The sequence below is a fragment of the Prionailurus viverrinus genome, chromosome E3, assembly GCF_022837055.1.
Source record: "Prionailurus viverrinus isolate Anna chromosome E3, UM_Priviv_1.0, whole genome shotgun sequence".
Taxonomy (NCBI): domain Eukaryota; kingdom Metazoa; phylum Chordata; class Mammalia; order Carnivora; family Felidae; genus Prionailurus; species Prionailurus viverrinus.
Window position 1 is genome coordinate 39,521,772 of NC_062576.1, and position 24,187 is coordinate 39,545,958.

Here is a 24,187-nt window from a genome sequence, read left to right on the forward strand (position 1 = left end):
ATTTGAATCTTGGGAGCACCCAAGCTTGCTTGTGTGGCAACGGCTCTTCCTGCCCCATTTATTGATGCTGCCCAGGGTCTGTGGCCCTGGGATGGGCCGTGGCTGAGCCCTGATGCAGGGCCCCAGGCCAGCACACTGAAGCTAGGAGCATGCGCTGTGTGGAGCAGAGACTGCCTGAGCAGGCACGTCCCCGGCGTGTTGATCAAGCCATCAGAGTATGGCAGTCAGGGTGGAGGGCGGGCCCTCAGCCCACTCAGGTCGTCATGTCTCTGTGCTCGGATGCAGCAGCTGCAGCCCCCCTCCTACCCCTTGGTCCTGGGATAAGAGGCTGCTCTTGTGGTCCAAACCCCTCACTCCACAGTCTCTGGACAGAAAGGAGAAGGCGAAGGTGAGCCTCAGGCTGCTGGGAGGGCTGGCACGCAGAGCAGACACAGGTCAGGAAATAGGGCTGAGGGCCGGGCAAGGCACCCATGAGGTACCTTATGTGTGGGGCAGGGTGGAATGACAGCTCCGGGCCGGCAGAATTCTGTCACAGCAAGACGTGACCCCAGAGTCCCTCTGGCCATACCCTCATAGGTAACAGAAGATAAACTGAGGTCCAGAAAGGAAAGGTTTCCTTCTAGCCTCCACAGTACCCTGAAAGAAGGCAAGGAGGGGAAGCTGAGCTCCGAGGTGTGGGTAGAAGAGGCTGGTCCTCGTCCACAGGGAAGAACGGACAAACAGATGAGGCTCCCAGCTGGCAAGTCCCGTTTGCTGGAAGCATCCGGGGAGTCAGCCCCTTGCACACCAGCAGAAGGAGCGAAGCATACTCTTGGTCCTAGAAGACCGTAGAGAGGCCGGCGTAGTGGGCGCCAGGTGGCTCAGTCCGGGGGGCAGGCGTGGCGGGCGGCCCAGAGCAGGTCGGGCACGACACCCGCGTGCAGCTGGAGGATGGAGCCCACGCTGAGCAGGTGCATGATCTGGTGCGAGTTGCCCCAGTAATCAAAGCGGCCGGGTCCCCAGCGCTCCGGCAGGCGGGCCACGTTCACCAGCCCCCCGAGCAGTGCCAGTGCGTCCATACGCAGGTAGCAGGGCAGGGAGCCCGGAGCCCCAGAGCCCAGCCCCACTCCTCGGGCCCCGAACACCAGGAGGCGGGCGGCAGCCTGCCAACCGAAGGCGCGGAGCCGGGCGCCGGTGGAGGGAGCGGTGAGGGCCCGCCAGCCAGCCACGCCCGACAGCACGGTGTAGCCCACCAGGGCGGCTGGGCGCAGCCAGGGCCTACAGGCCAGGGTGCAGTGGATGATGGGCAGAGCCCCTGCACGGAGGAGAGATACAGGAGAAGGCATGTCAGTCCGGGGGACTGCCTGCCCTTTCCACCCAGGGCTCCCGTGAGTGTCCCCTGCCTCTTCCCCCCCCCCCCCCCGCCTCCCCCCCCAGCGCCCATCCTTCAAGCCTACCCGCCCTGTCCTTTAGCTCACCGAGGGTGTTGACAAGGCAGACCCCACACATATCCAGGGCAAGGAGCCGAGTATACACAGGGCTGCCCCCTTGGTGGCACATGAAGAGATGATAGAGCACAGAGCCTGTGGGCGGGGCCAGGCAGGCCACACAGTGTGTGCCCCACAGCCAGCCATCCTTGCCCAGCTGCCCCCAAGGCATGGTCATCGGCAGCAGTACCAGGAAGCCTAGGAGGGCCAGCCCTGGGAGAGGGAGACAATGATCCATCACACAGCTTCAGCCAGAGGACAGGTCCTGTCCTCAGGGAGTCTGCAGTCTAGAGATAACACCAGGGATGAGGCAAGACAGATCTTGACAATGCCGTTAGCACGCTATCTGACAGAGGCAGGCCTCGCGCCTTCAGTGACTTCAGTGACTTGGCAGAGCTCTCAAGACGCCGGGGGAGTAGACACCATTATCCAGTCCACACTTCCAGGTGAAGAAACCGAGTAACTGCCCCAGGTGACCCCGGCAAGGAAGGGGTGGGAGCAGAATAGAACCTGGGCACTCTTAACTCCAAGCTGCTCTCACCCCTAGGCCACATTACCTCCCCAGAGAGCAGGAGCCCCAATCCCCTAAACTCTGTTGTGTTGGCAGAACCCAGAAGGAGGCATGGCCTCAAGCGGAATTCTAAATAGAACATGTGGGCAATGGTACCAGATCCCAGGGCCACTTAGCTTGCTTCTCTCAACCCCTGTGTCTTCTCTGTAAGTGACCAAACGAGGAGGCTTTGGGCCTTTCTGTCTTCCGGAAAGAAGCAAAGCCAGGCAGGGGAGAGGGGCTGAGAGGAGCTTGTTCCAGCTCCCCAGGCAGCGCTGCCTGCACACCATTTCTCTCAGTCCCAACCAGGGTGATTCCTACACCCTTCCCTAGGCACTCTGGCATCGCCCTCACAGGGTCAAAGACTGACACAGAGGACTGGGGCTGTGGCTGCACACTCGGCAAGGTCTGGCCAGGCCACAGTCCCCCCCGTAAGGCAGGCACCCAGGTTGGGCCCAGCCTGTTCGGGGCCCCTCTCCTGGCCGGGGCAGCCCAAGGACGGGCAGGGCTGTGTCAGCAGAGCAGGGCCGCGGAGGAGGGGCCCCGAGCCTGGGGGGGGGGGGGGGTGGAGGAAGGAAGGAGCCGCCACCAGGCGGAGCCCCGTGTGGCTGGGCCGAGGGTGGCAGGGCAAATGCGTGGGGAGGGGCTGGGGCCTGGTTTCTTTTCCTCTCCTAATCGAAGTCAACACCCCATCTCCTGGACCAGTGCTGGCGGGGGAGGTGCCCCAGACACAGGGATTATGAAGGGGGTCGGACACCAGACTCCTCCCCGGGGCTCAGAGGGATTAAGCGGACTTGGTCCCCTTTGCTGCTTCCTTCGCCTGCCCGGGGGGAGGCCCCCGCCCGGGAAGCGGAAGGACAGTTCCGTCTGGGACAATGGCAGCTTTGTCACCACGGCTCCTGGCCGTGCCAGGGCCCAGGCAGACCGGGACCTGAGCACTGGGGCGCTCCTCGGCCTTCCGGCCCCGGCCCGGCGCGGGCAGGGCTACCGCGGGTGTGGGATGCGGGGCGCGGCTCACCGTGCGTGTAGATGTTGCCCAGCTCGTTGTGCAAGTAGAAGAGGCTGCGTAGACAGCCCGAGCCGCTGCTGGCCGGCCGGTAGCCCGTCAGCACGAACTTGTTGAACTGCAGGTGCGGTGGCGAGCTGGCCCAGTCCAGCAGGCGCGGCCCGGCCAGGAACGCCATGGCCCGGCCCGGCGCGGGCGGCCCGCGCTCCTCTCGGCCCCCGGCTTCCTCAGTGCTGCCACAGCGCGCCGAGACTCATCCCGGTGCCCGCCCGCCGCCCAGCGCTGCGTCCGCGCACGCGCCGGGCGGGGGTCCCGGCCCGCGCCCCTCCCGCGCTGCGCACGCGCGGGCCCGGCGCCCCCACGCTGGGGCGGAGGCCGGGGACGCGCGGGGCGCCGGGGCGCAGTGAGACCGGTCCCGCTGGGGAAGGCGCGCCGCAGGGACAGCTCGCGGAGGCGGCAGCGGTCAGTCGTCCCTTCGCAGCCGGGAGGACGGGCGCGGACGGACGCTGGTGGGGACGCCAGGCTCCGCCCCAGCAGCTCGCCCCCGCCATCCCGCCGGCGTTTCGCGCGCGGTACTCGTGACGTCGACGCTGCGAGGGCCAATGGGCGAGGCTGGCGGGGAAGCCCCACCCACGCCCGCCCAAACTTTAGCGTGATTACCATAATATATGCGCTCCCAGCCTCATTTGCATGGGGTAGCTGTGGGCTTGGGATCCGACGTTCTGGGTCCCAGTGGCTCTGCTGGAGTGACCCCGGCGTCTAGAGTCTGCCGTACGCGCCCGGGCTTTCCGCGCGACCCCCTAGGTCGACGCACCCTTGGGCACTCACCCTCGTCGCCACCAAGCCCCACCCCTCACCCGGGCTCTGTCCAAGGTGCTGGCGGTCCCGGACCTTCGGACCAGTCAGGTCTAGAGCCTGCGCGTCCCCACTCCAGCCAGGGGGGTAATCTCCGCCGGCCCGACTCGGCCAGAGCGCAGCAAGCCACGCTGAGTGGCCAGGCCTCACACGTGTGTCTGACGCGCCGAGCGCCCTCGGGCGATGCCCTGCCCTTCAGGCCGGGCTTCTTGTAGCCTGAGCTCGGTCAAACTCTCCCTGTTGTCGCCCACTGCGAGGCACCTTCGGTTCCACCCAGAAAAGACAGGAAACGTAGGGGAAGATAGGGCAGGAGGTCACGGGAGAAAGGTCCGTCCCTGCCCGAGTTCATTTTAAGGCGGGTCCAGGAATGCATCCCTTTTCCGGCTTAACCCCGCCCACAACCGCTTCCTCCTCCTCCTCCTCCTCCTCCTCCTCCTTCTCCCCTCCTCCCCTTCTCCATGACCCCGTCCACGCATCCTTCCGCCTCCGCCGTTCCTCGGTCCTAAACTTTCCCGGCAGCTCCAAAGCACTCTAGGCTTGGACCAACCTTACTTTGTATGGATACACCCAACTTTGGCTCATTAACACAACTCTTCTTGTCACGCAAGAACTTGCAGAGAGCCCTGTACTAAAATAGGTCCTTTATTCAGAATCTATGGCTGGCCTTTTGACTACTTTTCTTGACCTCTCACATTTCACTTAGGGCAGCAGTCCAGAACCACCCCAAGAAGTTCTAAAAGCAACCTGAAGTCAGAGACCCTGGTATTAAGGTTTATGAGGGAGGGGAACCAGATTCCTCTTGCCCTTTGGCCTCAACCATCTGGACCTTCGAGGGTCAGACCAAGTTCTCAGTAATAGCACCAGAGGCTTCTTGTCCAATGTCTGGCCTCCAGGAGATGATCAGAGACCGAGCTGTCTTTACAGGGGCGGAAGGTCAACGTAGAGTGCGGCATGGAGTCTGAGATGTCCATTCCACTGGCAGAGGGTCCAGTGGACCCTAGGGATCCCGAGTCAGAGAGCAGAGATGAGCGAACGCAGGGAACTCTGGCTGGAGGCGCTCAGGGGCCGGTAACTCGCGGCTAGAACCTCAGCCTGAGGGTCCCCAGGGGGACAGGGCAGGGCCACCCCTCGAGGCCGGCGGTACCACACAGCCCAGCTTCTCCCGGGGCCCCGGGAAGGCCCCAACGCCGGGGGCCCTTTTCCCGGAGCCAGCAGACAGCTCCTAGAGAGGGAGCAGATGTCAGCCGAACCCCCAACCAATCTTACCTCCAGCGCCCTGCTCCGCCTGCGAACCCGCGCGCGATTCCCTGTGTGGACGCAAGCCCTTGTCCCTCAAGAACCCGGGATTGCCTCCCAGCCGCGTTCCCCTTGAAAGCCCCAGCTTCCCACCAGGGCCCCCTGGGCACCGAGGCGTCAGGCGCCCAGCTGCGTCCGCCCTCAGGCCCTGCCCCAGCGGGCGCACCGTCGGCGCAGCAGGCGCAGCAGCGACAGCAGCAGCAGCAGCAGCAGCACTGAGACGGCCGTCACTGTCGAGAAGACCCGGGCTGCGGGCACACGGTGCCGTGAGGCAGGGTTTGGGAGGAGCTGCTCCCCAAACTGCCTCCCGCCACGCGTGCCCGCCTCACCCCCCGTCGCGGCCTCCGGAGCCCCAGGCCGGGGGCTGCAGCTCACGTTGGCCCAGTCAGGGGACGCTGCGGGGGTCTGGGCCGAGCCCTGGGGCGCGCGGTCGTCGGCAGCGTCCTGCAGCCCTGCGGAGAGAAGTGTGAGGCAGGGTGGCGGGGCAGCGGGCGCAGGGCGACGAGGCGGGCTCTCACCGCGGTAGGTGAGCGCGAAGCCCTGCGCGTGGCCGCGCGCGTCGCTGCGGAAGAAGAGCAGCAGCGCGGCGGCGCGCAGGCGCAGGGGCCCGGGCGGCGGCGGGCGGGCGCCGTCGAAAGCGCGGAGCAGGCTGCCCGAGGCGGCGTCCCGCAGCTCCAGCCGGTCGCGCGGGTCGGCCAGCTCGAAGAGGCGGAAGGTGAGCTCCAGCGCGGCGCCCGGCGGGCTCAGCGCCCAGCTGCAGTTCCGGTCCGGCCCGTACTCGTCCGGGAAGTCCGGGGAGTAGATGACGCCCTGCGGAGCCGTCCAGTTCCCCTGGCAGGAGCCCACGGACACTGTGGGCGGGGCCGGTGGTCAGGACCCCGAGGCCCGCGGGCTCTTCCTTCACGGGGCGGGCCGCCTGCCCCTCCCCGCTGGGCCGCGACCCCAGACCTGCCCCACCGCCCCCTCGAGCCGGGTCCTACTCCTTCCGCGACCCGCGAATCCCCTCCTCACGTCCCGCCCCCAACTCCACGCCCCGCCCCTGACCCCCCAGGTGCGGAGCCTGCCCTCCACCCCACTCCCCTTCTCGGGCCCCGCCCCCAGCGTACGGCTTCCCCCTCCCAGATTCCGCCCCCTACCGGGGCGTGGCACCCCGGGACCCACCCAGACCCTCTCCCTCACCGCCCAGGCCCCCCTTCCCCGCCCACTCCTCACCTTCGTAGATGCCCAGACGCCCATCGCCGCCGCACAGCTGGCCCGGGTGGCCGAAGCAAATCTGGTCGCAGTCGGTAGCTGGGGCCGGGCGTCCCCGGTCCAGGTCGCTCTCAGAGCCACAGAAGCAGGCGTAGCCAGCCTCCACGCCCGCCAGCTGGGGGCACAGACTGGGTGACCCAAGAGGCAGGGGTTGGGGTAGGGGTGGGTTCTAGGGTCAGGGTCATAAGTGGGAATCGGGCAGAGACTCCAAAATCAGCGTCAGGGTTTGACGTCAGAGTGGGAGTTGATTTGGGTCCTGAGGTCTAGGTCAGGGGTCACTGTTCTGAGCCGGAGGGGGGAGGGGGCAGTACCTGGTAGCCCTTCATGCGGCAGAAGCGAAGGCACACCTGGACCGTGAGCTTCGTTGAGGTCCCGCTGGGGCCGCTGAGGGCCGGGGGTGCCCCCGAATCCACGAAGCAGCCCAGGTACCCGGGCACTGAGGGGGCAGCAGAGTCCGGCTTTGTCCGGTGCCTCCAAAAGAGAACTCTACCCAGGCAGCCCAGCCTTCCCACCCTTGTCCAGCCCGGCCCACTCACTGTGACACGTGGGGATGTCGCAGTAGCGCCAGTAGATGCCCTCCTCTGTCTCGGCTACGTAGCACCACGGCTGCACATCACCGTCGGGGTTCCTGCCGGTGGGGGAGAAGTCGTCTGGATCCACCCCAAGGGCTGCAAGCCCCAGGCCCCACCCCACAGCCTTTCTGCAGAATGGCCACCGTGTGTGTTAGATCTGGTTTGTGTGTTCCTCTCCGTTGTCACTGTCACACAGATTCTGGCTTGTCCCACCTGTTTGTGGCTGTCGACTCCGGAGGGGATGGTGGGAAGTCCTTAAGGGGCACCTGGGTGGGGTGGCTCAGTCGGTTAAGGGACCGATCTTTGGTTTCAGCTCAGGTCATGATCTTACAGTTTTTGAGTCCGAACCCCAAGTGGGGCTCTGTGCTCATAGCGTGCAGCCTGCTTAGGATTCTGGCTCCCTCTCTCTCTCTTCCCTTCCCCTGCTCACTTTCTCTCTCTCAAACAAATAAATTAACTAATAAACTATTTTTTTAAAGGAGGGGCGCCGAGGGCATATTTTGGGCTTCAGATGTTGCTAGGACGTGACCTTATACATGAGGACTTTGAAGCCACCTGCAGGGTTCGTCCCCAACCCTGCCTTGGGCCTCGGCCACCTCCCTTGGCTTGCAACCCTGCTTTAAAGCAAAAGTGGTGAGCCCCGAGCTTCGTGGTGTCCTCTTGCTCCGCTGGGTCCCTGCGGCTCCAGACAGCAGTTGTGGCTCTGAAGGCCGCCCCCCCCCCCAATCCCTCTGTCACCAAGAGTAGAAGTTGTACCGCAGGGGCTGGACCCTCCACCCCACGGCTCGCCCTCTGACTGGGTCCCGCCTACACAGGCTCCTTGAATGCCCAGGGCTGACCCTAGGCTCTGCAGCGCTTGGGCACCTAAATGTCCCGAAAATGTCCTGAGCGGCCAGCCCCGCCCCCAGAACGGGCTAGGTCCCTCGCCTCGGCTCTGCTCCCAGACCCTCGGGGTGGCCCTCGCATCCGCCCAGCCAAGACCTCCCTCCCACCCACACCGAGGCCCTGCCCCGGGCGGACGCCTGCAATAGTGCGCCCAGTCCCGGGCCCAGCGCAGGCCCCGCCCCTCACCGGCAGAAGTTGTGCGGGCCCAGCCCCCACCGGCCCTGGGGGTCGCTGGCGCTGCTGTAGCTGTGCTGCTGCGTCTGGTCCCAGAAGAGGCACGGGCGGCCGGCCCCGCGCGGACCCGTGCGGTTCTGGTGGCCGCGGTAGTCGGCGCCATTCACCTGGAAGCACTCGGACAGGCCTGCGCGGCGACCGCGGGGGCTGGGGAGGTCCCGACCTTCTCCCGCATTTTCACCGCCCCCCCCCCACTCTAACTCCCGCCCGGCTCCCCCGTCCGCGCCCCCGGCGCCTGCGGGGCCCCGGGGCTCAGCTCCTCCCGCCACCTGCTCTGCCCCCTCCTCCGCTTCGGGACCGGCTCCTAGGCACGGAGGCAGAGAAGAGAGCGGTGACCGCGGTCCAGTCGCGGAGGCGGGACTCACCTGGGCTGTGCAGGCTCCCCGCGGAGGCCCCGCGGGGCGGCAGCGGCGGGAGGAAGAGCAGGAGAAGCAGGAGGCCCTGCGGGGCCCGTGTCTCCATCGCCCCCAGCCCAAGAGAGGTTGCCCTGGCCCGCACACGGCCCACGCCACCCCCGGGGTCGCTCCGGGGTCTTCCAGGCGACCTGGGGGGCGTTGTCCTCTGACTGACTGTTCGCGCCCCGCTCTGGGCGGCGCTCTCCGTCTGGAGCGGTGAACTCTCTCCCGCGAGTATTTGCCTCCAGGGTTTCTGCCCCAGGAGGCGTCTCTTTGCCCCCGTGTCCCCTCTGGCTGTCCCCGGGGTTCTCTGGCCAGGGGCGGTCTCCGTCACTGCCTCTTAGTGCTGGGGCGGCGGGTGTGTGTGTGGGGGGGCTTGCCCTCGCGTCCACACCCGCCCTCTCCCGCGGCGCCCTGCTCTCCCTCGCTCAGGTCTCTAACGCACTGGCTCCTGCCCCCTCGCGTCCCTCTGTGGGTCCCTCCCCCTTGGGTCCCTCCCTCCCCACCCCATACCCCCGAGGCCGGGAAGCCCCGCCCGAGACTCCAGCGGAGGCAGCAGGTCCAGACGCCTCCCACGCCAACCGCCCCCCCCCCCCAACACACTGCCCCGGGACCCTCGGTGTCCCAGCACGCTTCTCCTCTCCCCTCCCCCTCTCAAAGTCCGTGCAGGTCCTAGGGGTGTGTGGAGGAGGAAGGGCCAGGCTGGTGGACAGAGGGACCCCGGTGGCGGTGAAACACGCCCCTCTCCCAAGTACAGAATGGCTCCGGCCGGACGGAGGAAGTGCCACTCCCGGCGCCCGCACCCGCGGGGATGGTATGGACGCTCAGTCCCGGACAGGCAGGGGCAGCTGGTGTCTGGGGAGGAAGGCAGCTGCGCCCCCGGTCCCAGCCTGTCCCCTCCTCTCTTCCCCCTTCTTTCCGTAGGACCCCCAGCCCAGGCTCGCCGGAGCCCTAGCAGCGCGGCGGAATTCCCCCAGCGGAGCCCCCCCGCAACCCCAACCTGGCGGGGGAGGGGGAGGGGAGCAGGCCCGGGCAGGCGTGGGGGGAAATTCCCCGCCCCCTCCCCGGGCCCAACTCCTGCGAATCCTCTGATCTCCCAGCGCCGCCCGCCGGCTGCCCCCAGGGCTTGGGGGGAGGCCAGCGCAGGTGCGTGGGAGGGCGGGGGCGGGGGCCGGGGCGGAGGGGGGTGGTGGCCGGGCCCGAGCGGCCCCGCCCCGCCCACCTCCCTCGCCCCTCAATCCAGCCTCCCCACCTCTCCCCGGGCCCTCACCAGGCCGTTCAGCCGGGACGGACCAGTCCCCGCCCCGCAGACAGGGTGGCTCGGGGCGGATTCTAGCAAGGCCAAGGTGCGGGAGGCGGTGACGCGACCGGCGGAGACCTAGCGGTTAGCGCCCCAAGATGAGGCTCTGGGATCCTAGGGCGGGCAGCCCAAGGAGTGAACGTTGGAAGGAGGTGGGCTTGCTGAAACTCGAAGCCGTCGCGGGGTTCGCCTCCTGAGGGAAGCCCTCTCGGCAGCCAGGCTGGCCAAGGCTCGCCTCCCACTTTCCAGGCCCCGTGGAGCACCGGGATGGGAGTCTCACCCGCGTGTGCTAGCTGCGCACAGAGAATCTAAGCCCCCCCACCCCCCAACCAGGGAGCGGTGGGTCGCCACCGTTTGGCCTGGGCCCCTTCTCCTCCAAGCCGGGTAGGGAGAGGGGCAGTGCTGCTGGGGCCTGTTGGGGTCCTCCCAACTCTGCAGGCCTGGGCCACGGCCTGGGCCATGGAGGTGCGTGGGGAGCCTCACCTTCAGGGCCACAGGCCGCCCAGGAAAGGCCTAGGTGGGGTCAGGGAGGGGACAGTAGGGGGAGTAGAGTAGGAGGTGGGCCCTTCCCTGGCAGGGCCGGCCAAGCTGTCCGTCCAGTCTACTGTCCTAGGGACTCTCGCCTCCCGAGGGGGCCCCTGTCTCCCGCACAGGGGATCCTGGATGACGAGGAGGAGGGCTCGGTTCCAGGCCCCCCGGCCCTGAGATGAGGGGCAGTGTCCTCATTGCCAGCTCCAGTCCCGGGTGGCTCACAGAACCCCAGACTGAAGAAGACCTTGACCTTCACCCTGTCACTTGCAAGGAGCTCAGAGAGGCTGAAGGCCCCCAGAGTCTCCATCAGGACTTAGTCCGTCCAAAACCAACAGCGCTTCTGCTGTGGGAGGGCTGGGCCACCTCCTGCCTACTCAGGCCCTCTACCTGTGTTTACTGATCCTGGTTCCTCCAGCTCCTGTGCAAACAGCTGAACTTCATTTCCCTGTGTCCCCTGCATTCGACTATGGGGGGGAGTTGAGGCCGATGGGGCGTGGGCAGGAGTGGTGCCTCTCATAAGGCAAAGTGCCGGGGGGGGGGGGGGGGGGGGGGCCGGGGCCAGCAGCATTAGCACCAAGGAGCAGCTCCTTAGAAATGCAGATTCTCAGGCTCCACCCCCATCCTCCTTCATCAGAACCTGTATTTAACAAGATCTCCAGGTTTGTCTCTCCTCCCTTCAGCAACCAGACGCGGGAGATGCCAGGGGCCTGGGGCAGGGTGGAAGGAGCTGGATTCCTGAGCGACCCTGTGGAAGGTGCCCACTGACCGGAAGCGTCAGGAGGCGGGAGAGGTAAACAAACCTCAGCCATGTAGCCGCTGAGATCGGAGGTTTGCTGGTTATACGGACCCGCACAACCTCCCCTCCACCGATACACCCTCCTGCCCCCAGCCGGTTCCTGGGGCGTCCGGACAAAGGCCCACAGACTGGGCGCTTTAACAGCAGAGATGTGTTGCCTCGAGGTCTGCAGGCTGGGACCCTGGGACTCAGCCATCAGCAGAGCCCGTTCCTTCTGGGAGCCGTGAGTGGGCGTCTGTCCGATGCCTCTCGACTGGATGTTGGACGTCAGTTGTCATCCTCGGTGTTCCTCGGCTTCTAGAATCATCACGTCCACCTCGGCCTCCATCTTTGCCCGGCGCTCTCCCCGCTTGTGGGGGGTCTGGGTCCAGATGTCTGTGCCCGGCCCATGCCAGTGTGACCGCACCTTGACTGATCACCTCCGCGGTGATCTGTTTGCTCATGGCATCACGTTCTGTGGTGCTGGGGGTTGGATCCGAGCCGTGAACCGGGGGGCGGGGAGAGCACAAGTGCACTTGTGGCGTCTCTTGATTATCTCTCGTCCCTTTCCCATCCGTGCGGCCTCCGCCAGAGTCTGGGCCACTGCCGTCAAATCACACTCCAGCCTGACGTCCGGCCCCCCGCGCTCACCCTCCACACCCCTCTGGCAGCCGGAGTCTTTGGTGGGGAGCATTTACGGCGAGCACCTTCTGGCTCTTGGCATGTGCTTGTTCTTCTTCTTCTTTCGTTAATGTTTATTTTTATTTTTGGGAGAGAGAGCGCAAGCGGGGGAGGGACCGGGGGGGGGGGGGGGGGACATAGGATCTGAAGATGGCTCCACGCTGACAGCAGAGAGCCCGATGCGGGGCTCAAACTCGCAAACCGAGCCGTGAGATCGTCACCCGAGCCGAAGTCAGACGTTCAACCGACTGAGCCACCCAGGCGCCCTTCATTCTCCTTTTTTCAGTGGGAAATAACACCTGAGTTTACATTCTTCGCTCTTTCCAAGTGAACAGTTCAGGGCGCCTGGGTGGCTCGCTCGGTTGAGTGTCAACTTCAGCTCAGGTCATGGTCTCGCGGTTCGTGGGTTCGAGCCCCGCGTCGGGCTCTGGGCTGACGGCTCGGAGACGGGAGCTGCTTCCGGTTCTGTGTCTCCCTCTCTCCCCGCCCCTCCCCCAGTCACACTGTCTCTCTCTGTCTCTCAAAAATGAATAAATGTTACAAAAAAAAATTCTAAAAAGCGAACAGTTCAATAGTGTTAAGTATATTCACATCACTGTGCGATGGCCCTGGGACCTCTTCGTCTTGTAGCACTGAAGCTTCCCCTTCCCAGCCCCCACCCTCCTGGAAGCTACCTTTCTAGTTTCGGTTTCTATGATTTTTGACTGTAAATATTCCATATAAGTGGGGGTCACACAGTACTTGACCTTTTGTGACTGGCTTGTTCCACTTCACATAACGTCCCCCGGGTTCATCCGTGTCACGGCACATGATTTCCCTCCTTTTAAAGGCCGCGTAATATTCCACGGTGTGGATGGACCTGAGCAGGACCCTGACGGGGTCCCCACGGGCCCAACCCTCCTCTCTTACTCAGTCACGTCTTTATCTTTTGTTTTTCAATTTTTAAAAATGTTTTTACTTATTTGTGACTCAGAGAGAGACAGCGTGAGCAGGGGAGGGGCAGAGAGAGAGGGAGACACAGAATCCGAAGCAGCTCCAGGCGCTGAGCCGTCAGCCCAGAGCCCGACGCGGGGCTAGAACTCACGGACCATGAGATCATGACCTGAGCCGAAGTCGGCCGCCTAACCGACTGAGCCACCCCGGTGCCCTCAGTCACATCTTTAATAAGTATTTTCTGTGCACTTGCTATGTGCTAGGCAAATACTCCTTTCTCCAAAGCATCGGGGGTGAGACACTACAGCCCAAGGCTCAAGCCCGGGCCTTGTTTCCAAAGCGGAGGGGCCCTTCTAGTGCCCTCAGAGCCCTCAGGGGGACAGTGGGGTCGGCAGCCAGGAGGCTCTGGGCTCTGCAGAGCTGTGCTGAGGGTGCAGCCTAAGGCCACGGGCTGCCCTGTCGTTGGTTGGCCTCCAGAGGACCCCCCGCCCCCCACCCCCCCATCGCCACCACTGGTACCTCTGGCTTTTGGTCCTTGAACCAGGCAGTCCTACTCGATGTGGACACCAGGGAGCAAACACCTGAGGCAGGTGTTGCACGGTGGGATTGCATTCCAGAAAAGCCCCTGGCTGTCACGGGGATGGGTTGCAAACAGGCGACGCTGGAGGCTGCCGGGGTCCTGCAGGCAAGCGGCCGGGGCTCTCGGTGACTCAGCGGGCTTGGAACGAGGCTGTCCGTCAACGCGAGGAGCAGCTAGAGAGCCGTCTGGACTCTACGAGTGCCTTACCTGGGGCTGAGGGGTGAACGCGTCCCTCCAACAGTCACATGCTGAAACCCGATGACAGGCGATGGTACAAGGAGGGGGGAGCGTAGCCTCACGACGGACCGGCGCCCTCCGAGGCCGGCGGGTTAGCTAGTCAGCCCCCACCCCAGCCCGTGTGAGGACACAGCAAGGTCACACTCTGATCTCCGGCCTCTCGCCTCCAGGACCTCAAGGAATAAATGTTGATTGCTCGGTATTTGTTATGGCGGCCTGCGTGGCCCAGTCGCCTGGATGCCTCAGAGCCTCCCAGCGCCAGAGAGAGGAACCGCATGGGGCTTAGCGCGTAGCGACAGAAACAAGAAGAGTGAATGATGCTAAGGGATCTGGGGTTTCTGTTCAGGGGGACGAATACTCTGGAATGAGACTGGTGAATATACTAGGAGCCACTGAGTCATACACGTTGAGGGGGTGAATGGCAGGGTGCGTGGGCAGGGTGCCACTGGTGGGCAGGACATAGGGACGGGGACATCGAGGACAGCTCTGGGTTTCTCCTTGTGGGGTGGAACCATCCGACGAGGGGGACAACAGCTCCCCTCTGCTGCCTGTGCCTGGTGCTCACGGGTTACCCAGGGCCATGGCCACGGAGGCAGTGGGGCACGCAGGTCCCAGAAAAAGGGCCAGCTGGTGCGGCAGGGGAACCAATTGTGGACCCTCAAAGCGGCTGGGCAGAAAAGGGCCGAGGTCCGGTCCCCAGAAACACCAACCACCCAGCTTATAGGTCGGGTGGGGGCAGAGGGAGGTCCCAGGGAGGCTGGGACCAGCTGCAGGGAGGTAGGCAGGGGACTGAGGGGAGGTGCCCCGGGGAGAGGCGGGAGGGGACGGTCAGTGCCCGAGGGTGAGCTCTGAGAAGCATCTCCTGGCTTTTAGGCACGAGGAAGTCCTTGGAGCCACCGTCCTGCAGGAAGGACATGGGGACCAGAGGCTGGGCTGGGGCCAAGGGGAGTGGACCCATGAGAAGCATTTCGGTGACGCTCACCTTACAGCCCTGGGGGACAGGAACGGGGGGCCGGAGCACCTATGGCCGGCCACTGCTCCCCTTTTTAAAAATTTATGTTCCTTGTTGATAGTTTTGTTCTTCCTAGTGAACTTAAAAAAAAAGGTCATCATTGAAACATAATTTCACAATTGCTGCTCTCTGTCACACAAAGGGGCACAGAGGCACACTGTCGCCCCGCTCCGTGTGGTGCGCACGTCACAAAATAGGGTCTCCTGGGGGAGATGAGCAGGAGCAGGGCAGGAGGGGGCCCCACCCTGTGGACCCGTCTCCATCCACAGACCGGCCTGGCCCTGTGCCCTCTGCTCTGGGACCATGTGACGGGACAGGGCAGGTGACGCCCTGTGGCTCTGGAACTGCGGAGGGAGTGGACTCATGGGGGGGAGGCCTCTGGGGCTCTGAGCAGCTATGGGGCTGCCCAAAGAGACGGCAGTGTCAGAATTCCTGTCCATCTGGGAGACCCCAGTTCGAGCGACACGGAACTTCCATCCGACCCGTGCAGTCCAAGCAGGTGCAGAGAGGAGGTGCTCACGGGCCCCCGTCGGCGTGAGTGTCCGGAGAGGAGCGAAGTCCCTCCCGGCGCCTCCGTGCGCTGCACCCTGGAGCCCAGCCACGCTGAGGGCCGTGGGATGGGGACTGAGGAAGCCACCGTCCTGCAGAGACGCGGCCGGTGGTGGAGGCTGCGGAGCCAGGAGATCCTGCGGGCTTCGCGGGTGGCAGTGGCTGCCGCGACTCAGCACTTCTTGGGGAGCCCCTGGCGCCTGTGTGAGGTTCCCCGTCCACGGCGGGGCTGGGCAGAGACTGACGGCGGCACAAACTCGACCCGGTGCCTCCCGCTAGGTGTGGCCACCTCCCGTGGGCGTGCATATTTGTGACCCAAAGGTGGATCTGGGTTTGGGGTGTCGTGTCTGTTCCCATGGGGCTGTCTTTGGCCTTGGCCATGGGCAGTTCATTGTCTCAGGGCCCCATGTTTCACGGCCAAGAGCACCGCCCAGAACACAGCCCCTGGGCAGTGCTGAGGGCCGTCAAGTGCGGAGGACACCTGCCCCCGGCCTGGGAGGTGGACTGTTATGTCCCTGGACCGCTTGACTGCTGGCAGGCTGGCAGGCCAGGGCCCCACGGAGCTGGTAGCTGGGTCAGTTGATAGGCCACTTACTCGCCTGGGAAGGTAGCCAGGGTCTAAATTGGGGGTCTAAGTCGCTCTGTCCTTGGGGAAGCCATTTCCATTTTAAGCTTGTCTCAGTTTACGGGAACGAGGCAGGGCCGGGGTGAGAGGCTGCGGCAGAGAATCAAGGCCTCTCTTCCCTGCAGGCTTGGAGCAGACCCCTCAGCCGCTGCTCCAGAGGACCCCACCCCCCCGCTCTGGGTCCAGCTGACACGTGGGCCAGGTGACCTACGTGGGGGTCTCTTCTGGGGTGCCAACCTGACTCCATCACTCCCGACCAGGTGGCGCTGAGACACGGAGTGTGTGGCTTCCTGGTGGCCAGCTGTTGTCGCCGAGGGGATGGGGACGCACATACCAGTTCCACAAGGTGAGATATAAAATAGGGTTTATTGGCGGGAAATCTGTAAGCAGAGGGAAAGTGGGGTCCCAAGCTGTCGCTGTCCTGTAGCCGGACAGCAGGCTGCACGGCCGGCTTGGCGGGAGAGAGGGAGTCTGTGGCCCCGTGCTCGCTCTGCAGTCACAGCGTGGAGACAAGGAACCTCGCTGTCCGGACGGCCCGGCAGGTGTCTCCGGGGCTCCCGGCCGCCGCCGCCTGCTTCTCGGACCTGCCAGGCCAGCTCCCCTGCACCGGCGGACAGAAGGGGTGGGCCTCCGCTGCCATTCGAGTCTGCGTCTCCTGCACCAGACGGACGTGGGCAACCCACACACCGCGGGCCCGGTCGTGGCCGTCCGGGGCCGCCTTCCCGTGGACATCCGGGCTGGCGCCCACCGCCAGCAGGGACGCCCGCCACAGGGATCACGGATCCTGGGAAGACAGCGAGGGAGACAAAGTCGACGGCGCGTGCGGGGGGAGTGCGGTGGGGCTGCTGTTACCAGGCGGGGGGGGGGGGGGGGCTGCGGCTCAGTGGCAGGCGGCCGAGGGGCGCAAAGGCCCACGTGGCCCCTGCCCAGAGAACACCCGGGGAGGCCGGAGCTACACGGGACAGCTGAGCCCGAAGCAGCAGGAGGAACTTCTCCAAACGTGCCCTGGCCAAGCAGGGCCGCACCGGACTGGAAAGGCCTTGGCAAAGTCGCGTGCTCTGAAAGTGGACGGGTGTTCGCGGCTCGGGACGGCGGAGCGGGGGAGAGGTGTCTCCGTGTAAAGATGCTTCTCCAGGTCTTCCGTAGCGAGGGGGGGCTCTCCCCGAGTCACCCATGTGTGCGGGCCGCCAGCTCCCGTGTGCCCGCTCGAAGACACCGTCAGAGTTTTCCTCTTGGGAGGCCCCGTGAAGAAGTGAGAAGGCCACCGTGCTGTGGAGGAGTGGAAGAGAGTCTTTGTGAAGCAAAATCTAACCGGGTGGGAAGCGCCAGGGTCCTGGGTGGGCTCGGAGCATCCGTGACGCTGGCAGCACGAGGTCCCCATGCTCCCGTCGGGAGGGGATGGGCCACACTGCTCCTCACTGGGCGGTTTCGTACAGTTCACCTTCCTGATTACAAAGAAACACACGTTCGTTACAAACATCCAAACACGGCAGAAGCAGACCCTAGTTTCCTTTTCCCTAGAGATCGCCACGGACTAGACCTTGTTACACACGTACACATACACGCATTGTGCCGTTTCCTTTAATGTCTTAATGTTTATTTTTGAGAGAGACAGAGTGAGAGCGTGACTGGGGGAGGGGCAGAGAGGGAGACACAGAAGCCGAAGCAGCTCCAGGCGCTGAGCTGTCAGCGCAGAGCCCGACGTGGGGCTCGAACCCACGGACTGTGAGATCACAACCTGGGCCGAACCCAGACACTTAACCGACTGAGCCACCCAGGTGCCCTGTACCGTTTCCTTTAACCTACAATTTGGGAATTCTCGGCTTTCTACGCCAGCGTGTCCCGGGAGGAACCACCAACTCTCCTGAGAAGTCCCACCCCCGCCTCCAGAGTCCCCGGGGCTCTGCATGTGGCCTTTGCAAGATTCTCTGTCAAGAAACAAGAAGTTCTCTTGGATCACCGTGAAGGGTTTGGAAATCACGAGTTCTCTGCTATCCCTCCTTTCGGGTGCGGGAGCCCGACGCCCTCCCCTCGAGCGTGGGCTCCGTGCGGTGGAGGAACAGAGTGAAGCAAGAGGGACAGGGTGTGGTGTGGGTCAGAAAGTCACCGTGGCTTCCTTCCCGTTTTTTTTCAGCGAGTTTTGAGCTGCTGTTCTCACTCCACCGTGTCCGCCCTGAGCGTGGAGCCCGACAGGTGCAGTGTCCCCACAGCCGTGCGCCCAGGACCACGGCCACTTCGGGGGCACCCCCACTCTCCCTAAAAGTCCTGTCCCTCCTTTTCTACCTTGAGGAAGAGTCTGTGAAGGACGGGTGCTAATTCTTCGTTTAGTGTTTGCTAGAGGCCACCAGTGACCTCCGGGCCTGCGCTTTCCTTGACGGGAAGTTTTAGAACTTCTAATTAAGCCTCTTTGCCTGTTACAGGCCTGTTCGGGTTTTCGTAGTTCTTCACGAGCCAGACTTGGTACTTGCCTCTCTAGAAATGCATTCACTTCATCTGAGTTACTGGATTGGCTGGCCTCATAGCTTCCCTTACGATCCTTCTGTGTGTGTGTGTGTGTGTGTGTGTGTGTGTGTGTGTTTCCCTGTGATGTAGGCAGTAGTGTCTCTCCTCTCATTCTTGATTTTAGTAATTGGAATCTTCCCTATCCTTATTTGATTTTTAAAGATTTAATTTTTTAATGTTTATTTTTGACAGAGACAGAGAGACAAAGCATGAGGAGGGGGAGGGGCAGAGAGAGACGGAGACACAGAATCCGAGGCAGGCTCCAGGCTCCGAGCTGTCAGCAGGACAGCTGTCGAGCACGACGGAGGGCTCGAACCCATGAACCTCGAGATTATGACCTGAGCCGAGGCCAGACATTTAACTGAGCCGCCCAGGCGCCCCTAAAGTTGTTTCTTTTTTTTAAAGTAAGATCTACGTACAATGTGGGGCTCGAACTCATGACCCTGAGAACAAGACTCCCACACTCCTCTGAGCCAGCCGGGTGCCCCCGAGTCTTCCCTATCCTTAAAAACCAATTTTGGGGGTGATGGAGCTACAGGTTTATCAATTTGGACGATCCTTCCAAAGAACCGACTTTTCTCTATGTCGTGAATTTCCATTCCCTATGGTCTCCCCCTCTCGCTGCAGGACTGCCTCGTTCGTGTTTCGCCAGGGTCTTCGCGTGGAAGTTTAAGTTAACGAGTTGACCTCTCGTTTCTTAATCCGGGAACTCACAGCCCCAGGCTCCCCGTCAGCAGGGCTCAGCTGCGGCCGTGCGTCTGGCGGTGCCCCATTTTGTTCATTTCGGGCCATTTTCCACCGTCCTCGGGATTTCTCCCCCCGAGTCATCGGTTGTTCGGGAGCGTGTTGTCTCTCACATTTACGAGGTCCCCAACTTTCTCCGTGTCCCGACTTCTGGCTTCGTCGCACTGTGACCGACAACACAGCTGGCGTGAACCCAGTCCTCGTAGAATTCTGGGGCCTTGGGTCAGGGCCGAGACGCGGCCGCCCGGCCGGGCCCCACGTGCGCGTGGGAGGGCTGCGGGCCTTCTCGCTCGGCTCCCTCCCTCGGGGCGCTCGTGGGGAGACAGCCGTCGGGTGTGAGGACACCGGAGCAGCTCTGAGGAGCGGTCCGTGCGGGGAGGAGCTGAGGCCAGCAGCCCACGGCCGTGCTGACTGAATGAGTCGCTTTGGAAGCGGCTCTCCAGCCCCCGCCGGCCTTCGCGTCACCACGGCCCTGGCTGACACCTTCTCCGACCTCACAAGAGACCCCGGGCCAGAACCACTGGCCCAACCACTCTGGAAATCCTGCCCACAGAAGCTGTGGGAGACGGTGACTCTCCGTCGCCAGAAGCCACCACGTTTCGGGCGATCTGTGGTGCGACGTCAGACAACGGACACCGTTACCCGCACACCTGCTGGGTTTCCGGAGGGACGCTCTGGACACGCAGCTGCACTTCTGGCGGAAGTTTCGTGTTTTCTGAGGGAAGAGAATGGAAAATGCGGGTTAGTAATTCTTCTCTCCTTGAGGCGGCGAGAGCCCGAGGCGCGCACTTTGCGATGATGACCTCGAGGCCTCGAGGATAAAGGAATCCGGGAGGAGAGACCCTGATGTGGGCCGTCGCGGGGAATTCTGGTTTCCTGACGCCCCAAACTCCCGCGCCTGGTGGAGGGAGCTGGTGGGGATCCTGAGGGTCAGCGGTCAGCCCCTCCACCGAGCAGATCGGGACTGAACCAGGCGTCAGAAGCGAGGGGCCCTCCGCCCGGGGGGGGGGGGGGGGGGGGCTCAGTCGGTCGAGCGGCCGACTCTCGGTTTCGGCCCCGGTCAGGATCTCAGGGCTCGTGCCTCTGAGCCCTGCATCGGGCCCTGCGCCGACCGCGTGGAGCCTGCGTGGGCTCCCCTCCGTCCCTCTCTCTCTCTGCCCCTCCCCTGCCCACGCGGGCTCGCGCTCCCTCTCAAAATAAAGCAACAAATAAAAACGTGCAAAACAAAGCGAGGTGCCCTCTGCGGCACCACGGGGGCGCCACGAATTCTACTTCCTGTTGCCGCCAACTGGCGGCTTTCTCTCAGAAGTCTCCTTCTGTTTTTGTTTTGTCTTTGAACAGAAATCAAATTTCTTTGGGCTGTTTTATACAACCTGGGATCATTTTTGTATTTGATAAAATGTGGCCCTTATCATTTCTTTAAGTGTATTTATTTCGAGAGGGAGAGAGCAAGCGAGTGCGAGTGGGGGAGGGGCGCAGAGAGAGACAGACAGACAGACAGACAGACAGAGGGTCCCAAGCAGGCTCTGTGCAGTCATCGCAGAGCCCAAACCCGACTTGGGGCCCAATCCCACCAACTAGAGATCATGACCTGAGCCAAAATCAAGAGCCGGACGCTTAACTGACTGGGCCCCCGAGGCTTCCTGTGGCCCTTATTAGTTACGTGAATTAACATAAAACACAAAAATGCCTCTTAAAGACTGGTTCTATATTCTGTTTATGTGAAGGGGACCCATTTTCAGTTCAATAAAATTAATTATCGGCAAGCCTTACGAACGTGTGTGCACACGCGCGTGTGTGCGCGCGCGCACACAGACATTAGTACATTCTTCTGGAGTGCTCTCTATTTTTTCATCAGATTTTCACAAAACACTGCCCTGTAACAAGTGAAGACCTCTTAGAATAAAAGAAAGGAGACAGAATGAGAAGGGGAGTTGTTCTTGAGGATGGGACAGATCCGGGGGTGTTTTCAGGTTCAGGAGAAGGAGCCAGTGGACAGGAGAGGTAGAAGATTCTGGAAAGGTAGAAAGGCCAGGGCGCGAAGGTCCAGATGACGCCAATGCCCTGAGGTGTCTGAACCTTGGGCTGGCAGCCACGAGATGCCCACGGCTCGTTGGTACTCCCACCTCTGACCCCCAGCCCTGTCTCCACCTGGGTCCTCCTGCCGGGCCGCGCCGGGGCGCCGCTCCCGCTGCCTCAGGGCCTCCAGGCCCGCCAGGTCAGGCAGGTGGCAGTGGCTACGCATCACCGTCACCAGCTGGCCCTGGGTGATGGCGCGGCTGCGGCAGCCCAGCCGGGCCTGGTCCCGGCACATCCAGTACACCTTGTCCCCGGCCGCCTTCTCCTTCCGGTAGAGGAAGGACTCGTACACCAGGAACCGGCCCCCGAGCGAAGTCCGCAGGAACTCCAGAGGCTGCAGCGTTCCTGGAAGGAAGGGGACAGCGTGAGCGGGGCACTTCGGAAGCAGGGTAGAGAGCCTGCGTGCCAGGGACAGAGGCTCTTTCCTGTGTCCCACCGGCCCGCCCCACCGCAATCCTGCCGCACGACCCACTCTGCTCTCCGCCTCCACACCTGCCTGTGCCATGGGGCCCAAGGACCGAAGTTCGGGCTGCTAGCCCAGGGCCCCCGGCTTGACACCCTCGAGCTTGGACTGGCGGTCTCCTTCCCAGGGCCTTGCTGCTTCCCGGGGGCGGGGAGGGGGGTGTTGGTGCTGGCCCTGCAGCCGCCCAAACCCAGAGCTTTCCTGAGGCCTCTCCTGACCCGGCCCGGACTCCACACTTGCTGGCACACACACCAGGGCGGAGGCTAGGCTGGAACATGGAGCGAGGCCCACGGCCGGTTTGGGCCACTCACCAGGAGCCTCCTGGCTCCCTGTGCACCCTCCCTCGGCCAGCTGGCAACCAATCAACTCTCTCTAGAGGCTTTTGAAGCCCTGATTGAAAAGTCACGCAATGTTAGGGTTTGGGTAGCCAGAGAGAACTGGGGGGTGGGTGGGCAGGGTGAGGAGTGAAAGAGGAGGTAGGAAACAGACACGGGAGACCCAGGGAGGGGAGTCGGAGGGTCCCACGTCCAGGCGCACCTCCCCCCAAATGGAGCTAAGCGCTTCCTGGAGCTGGTAGCGCCGGCCTCACCCCTCCCTCCGCAGCCTGAGTGGGTTCTCTCGCCAGCAGCCAACCCCAGACCAGCCCGGCCATGAGCGAGGAGCCCAGATGCAGCCCGCCGGCCCTGAGGGAGCCCGCACCGTGGGCAGCTAGGCCCCGCCAGGCACGGGCGGTGGACAGAACATCCCAGACAACCTCTAGCCTGGCACTGGCGCTGCGGCGGGGGGAGGGGGGTGGGCGGGGGGCGCAGGCAGCAGGGAGACCGGGGCGCAGAGCCCGTTCACCCCCCACACCCTCGGCACCCGCACCTGAGCCTTCTCTCTGGGCTGGGCTGGGGATCTGCTCCCGCTGCCTCAGGGCCTCCAGGCCCCCCAGGTCGGGCGGGTGACAGTGTCTGCGCATCACCATCACCCGCTGGCCCTGGGTGATGGCGCGGCTGCGGCAGCCCATGCGGGCCTGGTCCCGGCACGTCCAGTACACCTTCTCCCCGGCCGCCTTCTCCCGCCTGTACAGGAAGGACTCGTACACCAGGAAGCTGCCCCCCAGAGGGGTCCTCAGGAACTCGGGGCCTCCTGGGGAGAGACCAGAGAGGTGGTGGGGGGAGGGAGAGCCTGGAGCCAGGTCCTGGGGTCCAGCAGCGAGGTGACGGGGCCCCTGTGCTCAAAGCCGGAGCGGCAGGGCTCCTGGAGTGAGACCCGCCAGCGCCCCTCCGCTCAGCACCCACATCCCCCAGGGAGAGGAGCCAGCCCTGGAGCCCAGGAGGCAGCCCCCTCCCCCAGACCCAGCCTAGTCCCCGGTCTGGGGGCGGGGGGCGTGAAGGGAGGCAGGAGATGGGTGAGGCAAAGGCCCTGAAGGCAGAAACTGTCTCCCCACTTGGGGGGGGGGGCCCTGCAGGAAGGAGGCCGCTCTCTGCAACCACTACTCAAACTCGGTTCCCGTGGGCAGGCGAGGGGGGGTGGGGTGCACGGCAGTGCGGTCCTCGTGGAGTGGGAGGAACAGGCACGGGCCCTGTGGGGACAAGCGGCTCGGGAGTGAAATGGCAGTCAGGGTGAATCTGTGCGCAGCGGGGAGGCTCGGGGGCTGAAGCAGCAGCAACTCCCCGAGCTGGGCGGGGATGTGACCTGGGGCGGTAGGAGAAAGCAAGGACTAGCTGACCGAGGCCACGTATTCAGAGGCACCGTCTTGGAGTGTTGAGGGTGAGGACCGAGGGTGGCTGTGCCTTCCACCCTGAGAACTTCCTCTGGGCACGCGGGGACCACAGTGGAGCTGGAGACACACTGGGGAGTCTGTCGTGGCTGCGGAAGCCATGGGGGGTGAATGCGTTCCGGAGACCGCGGTGGGCGGTGGAATGGGCATATGACACGGCCCGTGACAACGTGCACCGAAGTGACAAAGACAGAGTCTTTTGCTCCAGGTCTGGAGTGGCGGGGGTGGCAGGGCAGAGATGCACCCAAAACGTCAGAGGTGGGGAGAGCGGGCGAGTGGTCACAGATCCCGGAGGGGAAGCCAGCCACTGAGGACCCGAGAGCCCAGGGGCCAAGCTCAAGGTGCGGGGGATGCGGAGTCCCTCCGAAGGGGGGTTAGTTGTGTGGGGAGCAAAGAGCCCAGGGAGCCAGGCCCGGGGCGGAGGTGGGGGAAGTCTGTCCTGCAGGCTGCCACTTCCCGCCCAGCTGTCCCTGGCAGCTCCCAGAACCCCGCCCAGGGGGCGGCCCCTGCCATGGGCACCAGCAAACCTAACTTGCAGCCCCACAGAGGCGAGGCCTGGGCTCTCGGGCCAGAGTGGCCACTCAGGGCCGCAGCTGCCTGACCGCAGGCCCCCCGTCAGCACCACGTACAGAGCTCGCAGCCTCGCCTTGAACATGAGCAGTGGGGCAAGGATCACCAGACACTGGAGAGAAGCTTTACCCAGAAGGAAGAGACCGAAGCAGACACACAGAGAAAAGGCGCTCGGGGAAAACAAGGCCGGCGCCAGAGGCAGGAGACAGGCCTGTCGTCCCGAGAGGATGGGGTGCAGAGATGTCCGGGCACGAGAGCAGAAACGCAGACGTGAGATGGAAAGGCTGGGAGACAAAATGGAGGGAATGTCCCAGGCAGTCAGGCCGGGACG

The 24,187-nt window shown here is 63.8% G+C and overlaps 3 protein-coding genes across 14 annotated transcripts in view; all 3 read right to left on the reverse strand.

The window, feature by feature from the left end:
* Positions 1-25: 25 nt before the first annotated feature.
* PAQR4 (progestin and adipoQ receptor family member 4) lies at positions 26-3,513 on the reverse strand. 2 transcript variants are annotated; one of them, XM_047838687.1, is made up of 3 exons: positions 3,035-3,513; positions 1,458-1,679; positions 26-1,294 (listed from the first exon to the last, which is right to left on the reverse strand). In XM_047838687.1, exons 1-3 carry the CDS (start codon positions 3,198-3,200, stop codon positions 861-863), a joined length of 822 nt encoding a protein of 273 aa, XP_047694643.1. In that variant the 5' UTR covers positions 3,201-3,513; the 3' UTR covers positions 26-860. The 2 variants fall into 2 exon arrangements, with proteins under 2 accessions (XP_047694643.1, XP_047694644.1); XM_047838688.1 differs by having other exon boundaries at positions 1,458-1,753; positions 3,035-3,124.
* A 988-nt stretch (positions 3,514-4,501) lies between these two features.
* On the reverse strand, positions 4,502-8,928 carry KREMEN2 (kringle containing transmembrane protein 2). Its single transcript, XM_047838430.1, has 8 exons — positions 8,481-8,928; positions 8,068-8,242; positions 6,961-7,052; positions 6,736-6,860; positions 6,386-6,539; positions 5,503-6,024; positions 5,340-5,421; positions 4,502-5,099 (listed from the first exon to the last, which is right to left on the reverse strand). Exons 1-8 carry the CDS (start codon positions 8,575-8,577, stop codon positions 4,889-4,891), a joined length of 1,458 nt encoding a protein of 485 aa, XP_047694386.1. The 5' UTR covers positions 8,578-8,928; the 3' UTR covers positions 4,502-4,888.
* Positions 8,929-16,080: 7,152 nt separating this feature from the next.
* The window catches only part of FLYWCH1 (FLYWCH-type zinc finger 1), a 30,092-nt gene continuing 21,985 nt past the window's right edge, over positions 16,081-24,187 (reverse strand). For 7 of the 11 annotated variants that reach the window (XM_047838429.1, XM_047838426.1, XM_047838421.1 and 4 more), the window contains 2 exons: positions 22,389-22,652; positions 16,081-21,403 (listed from right to left, as the gene is read on the reverse strand). In XM_047838429.1, the coding sequence (XP_047694385.1) occupies positions 20,955-21,403; positions 22,389-22,652 (713 nt within the window). In that variant the 3' untranslated portion in view covers positions 16,081-20,954. The remainder of the gene's footprint in view (positions 21,404-22,388; positions 22,653-24,187) is intronic. The other 4 variants (XM_047838425.1, XM_047838424.1, XR_007147750.1 and 1 more) reach the window with 4 other exon arrangements.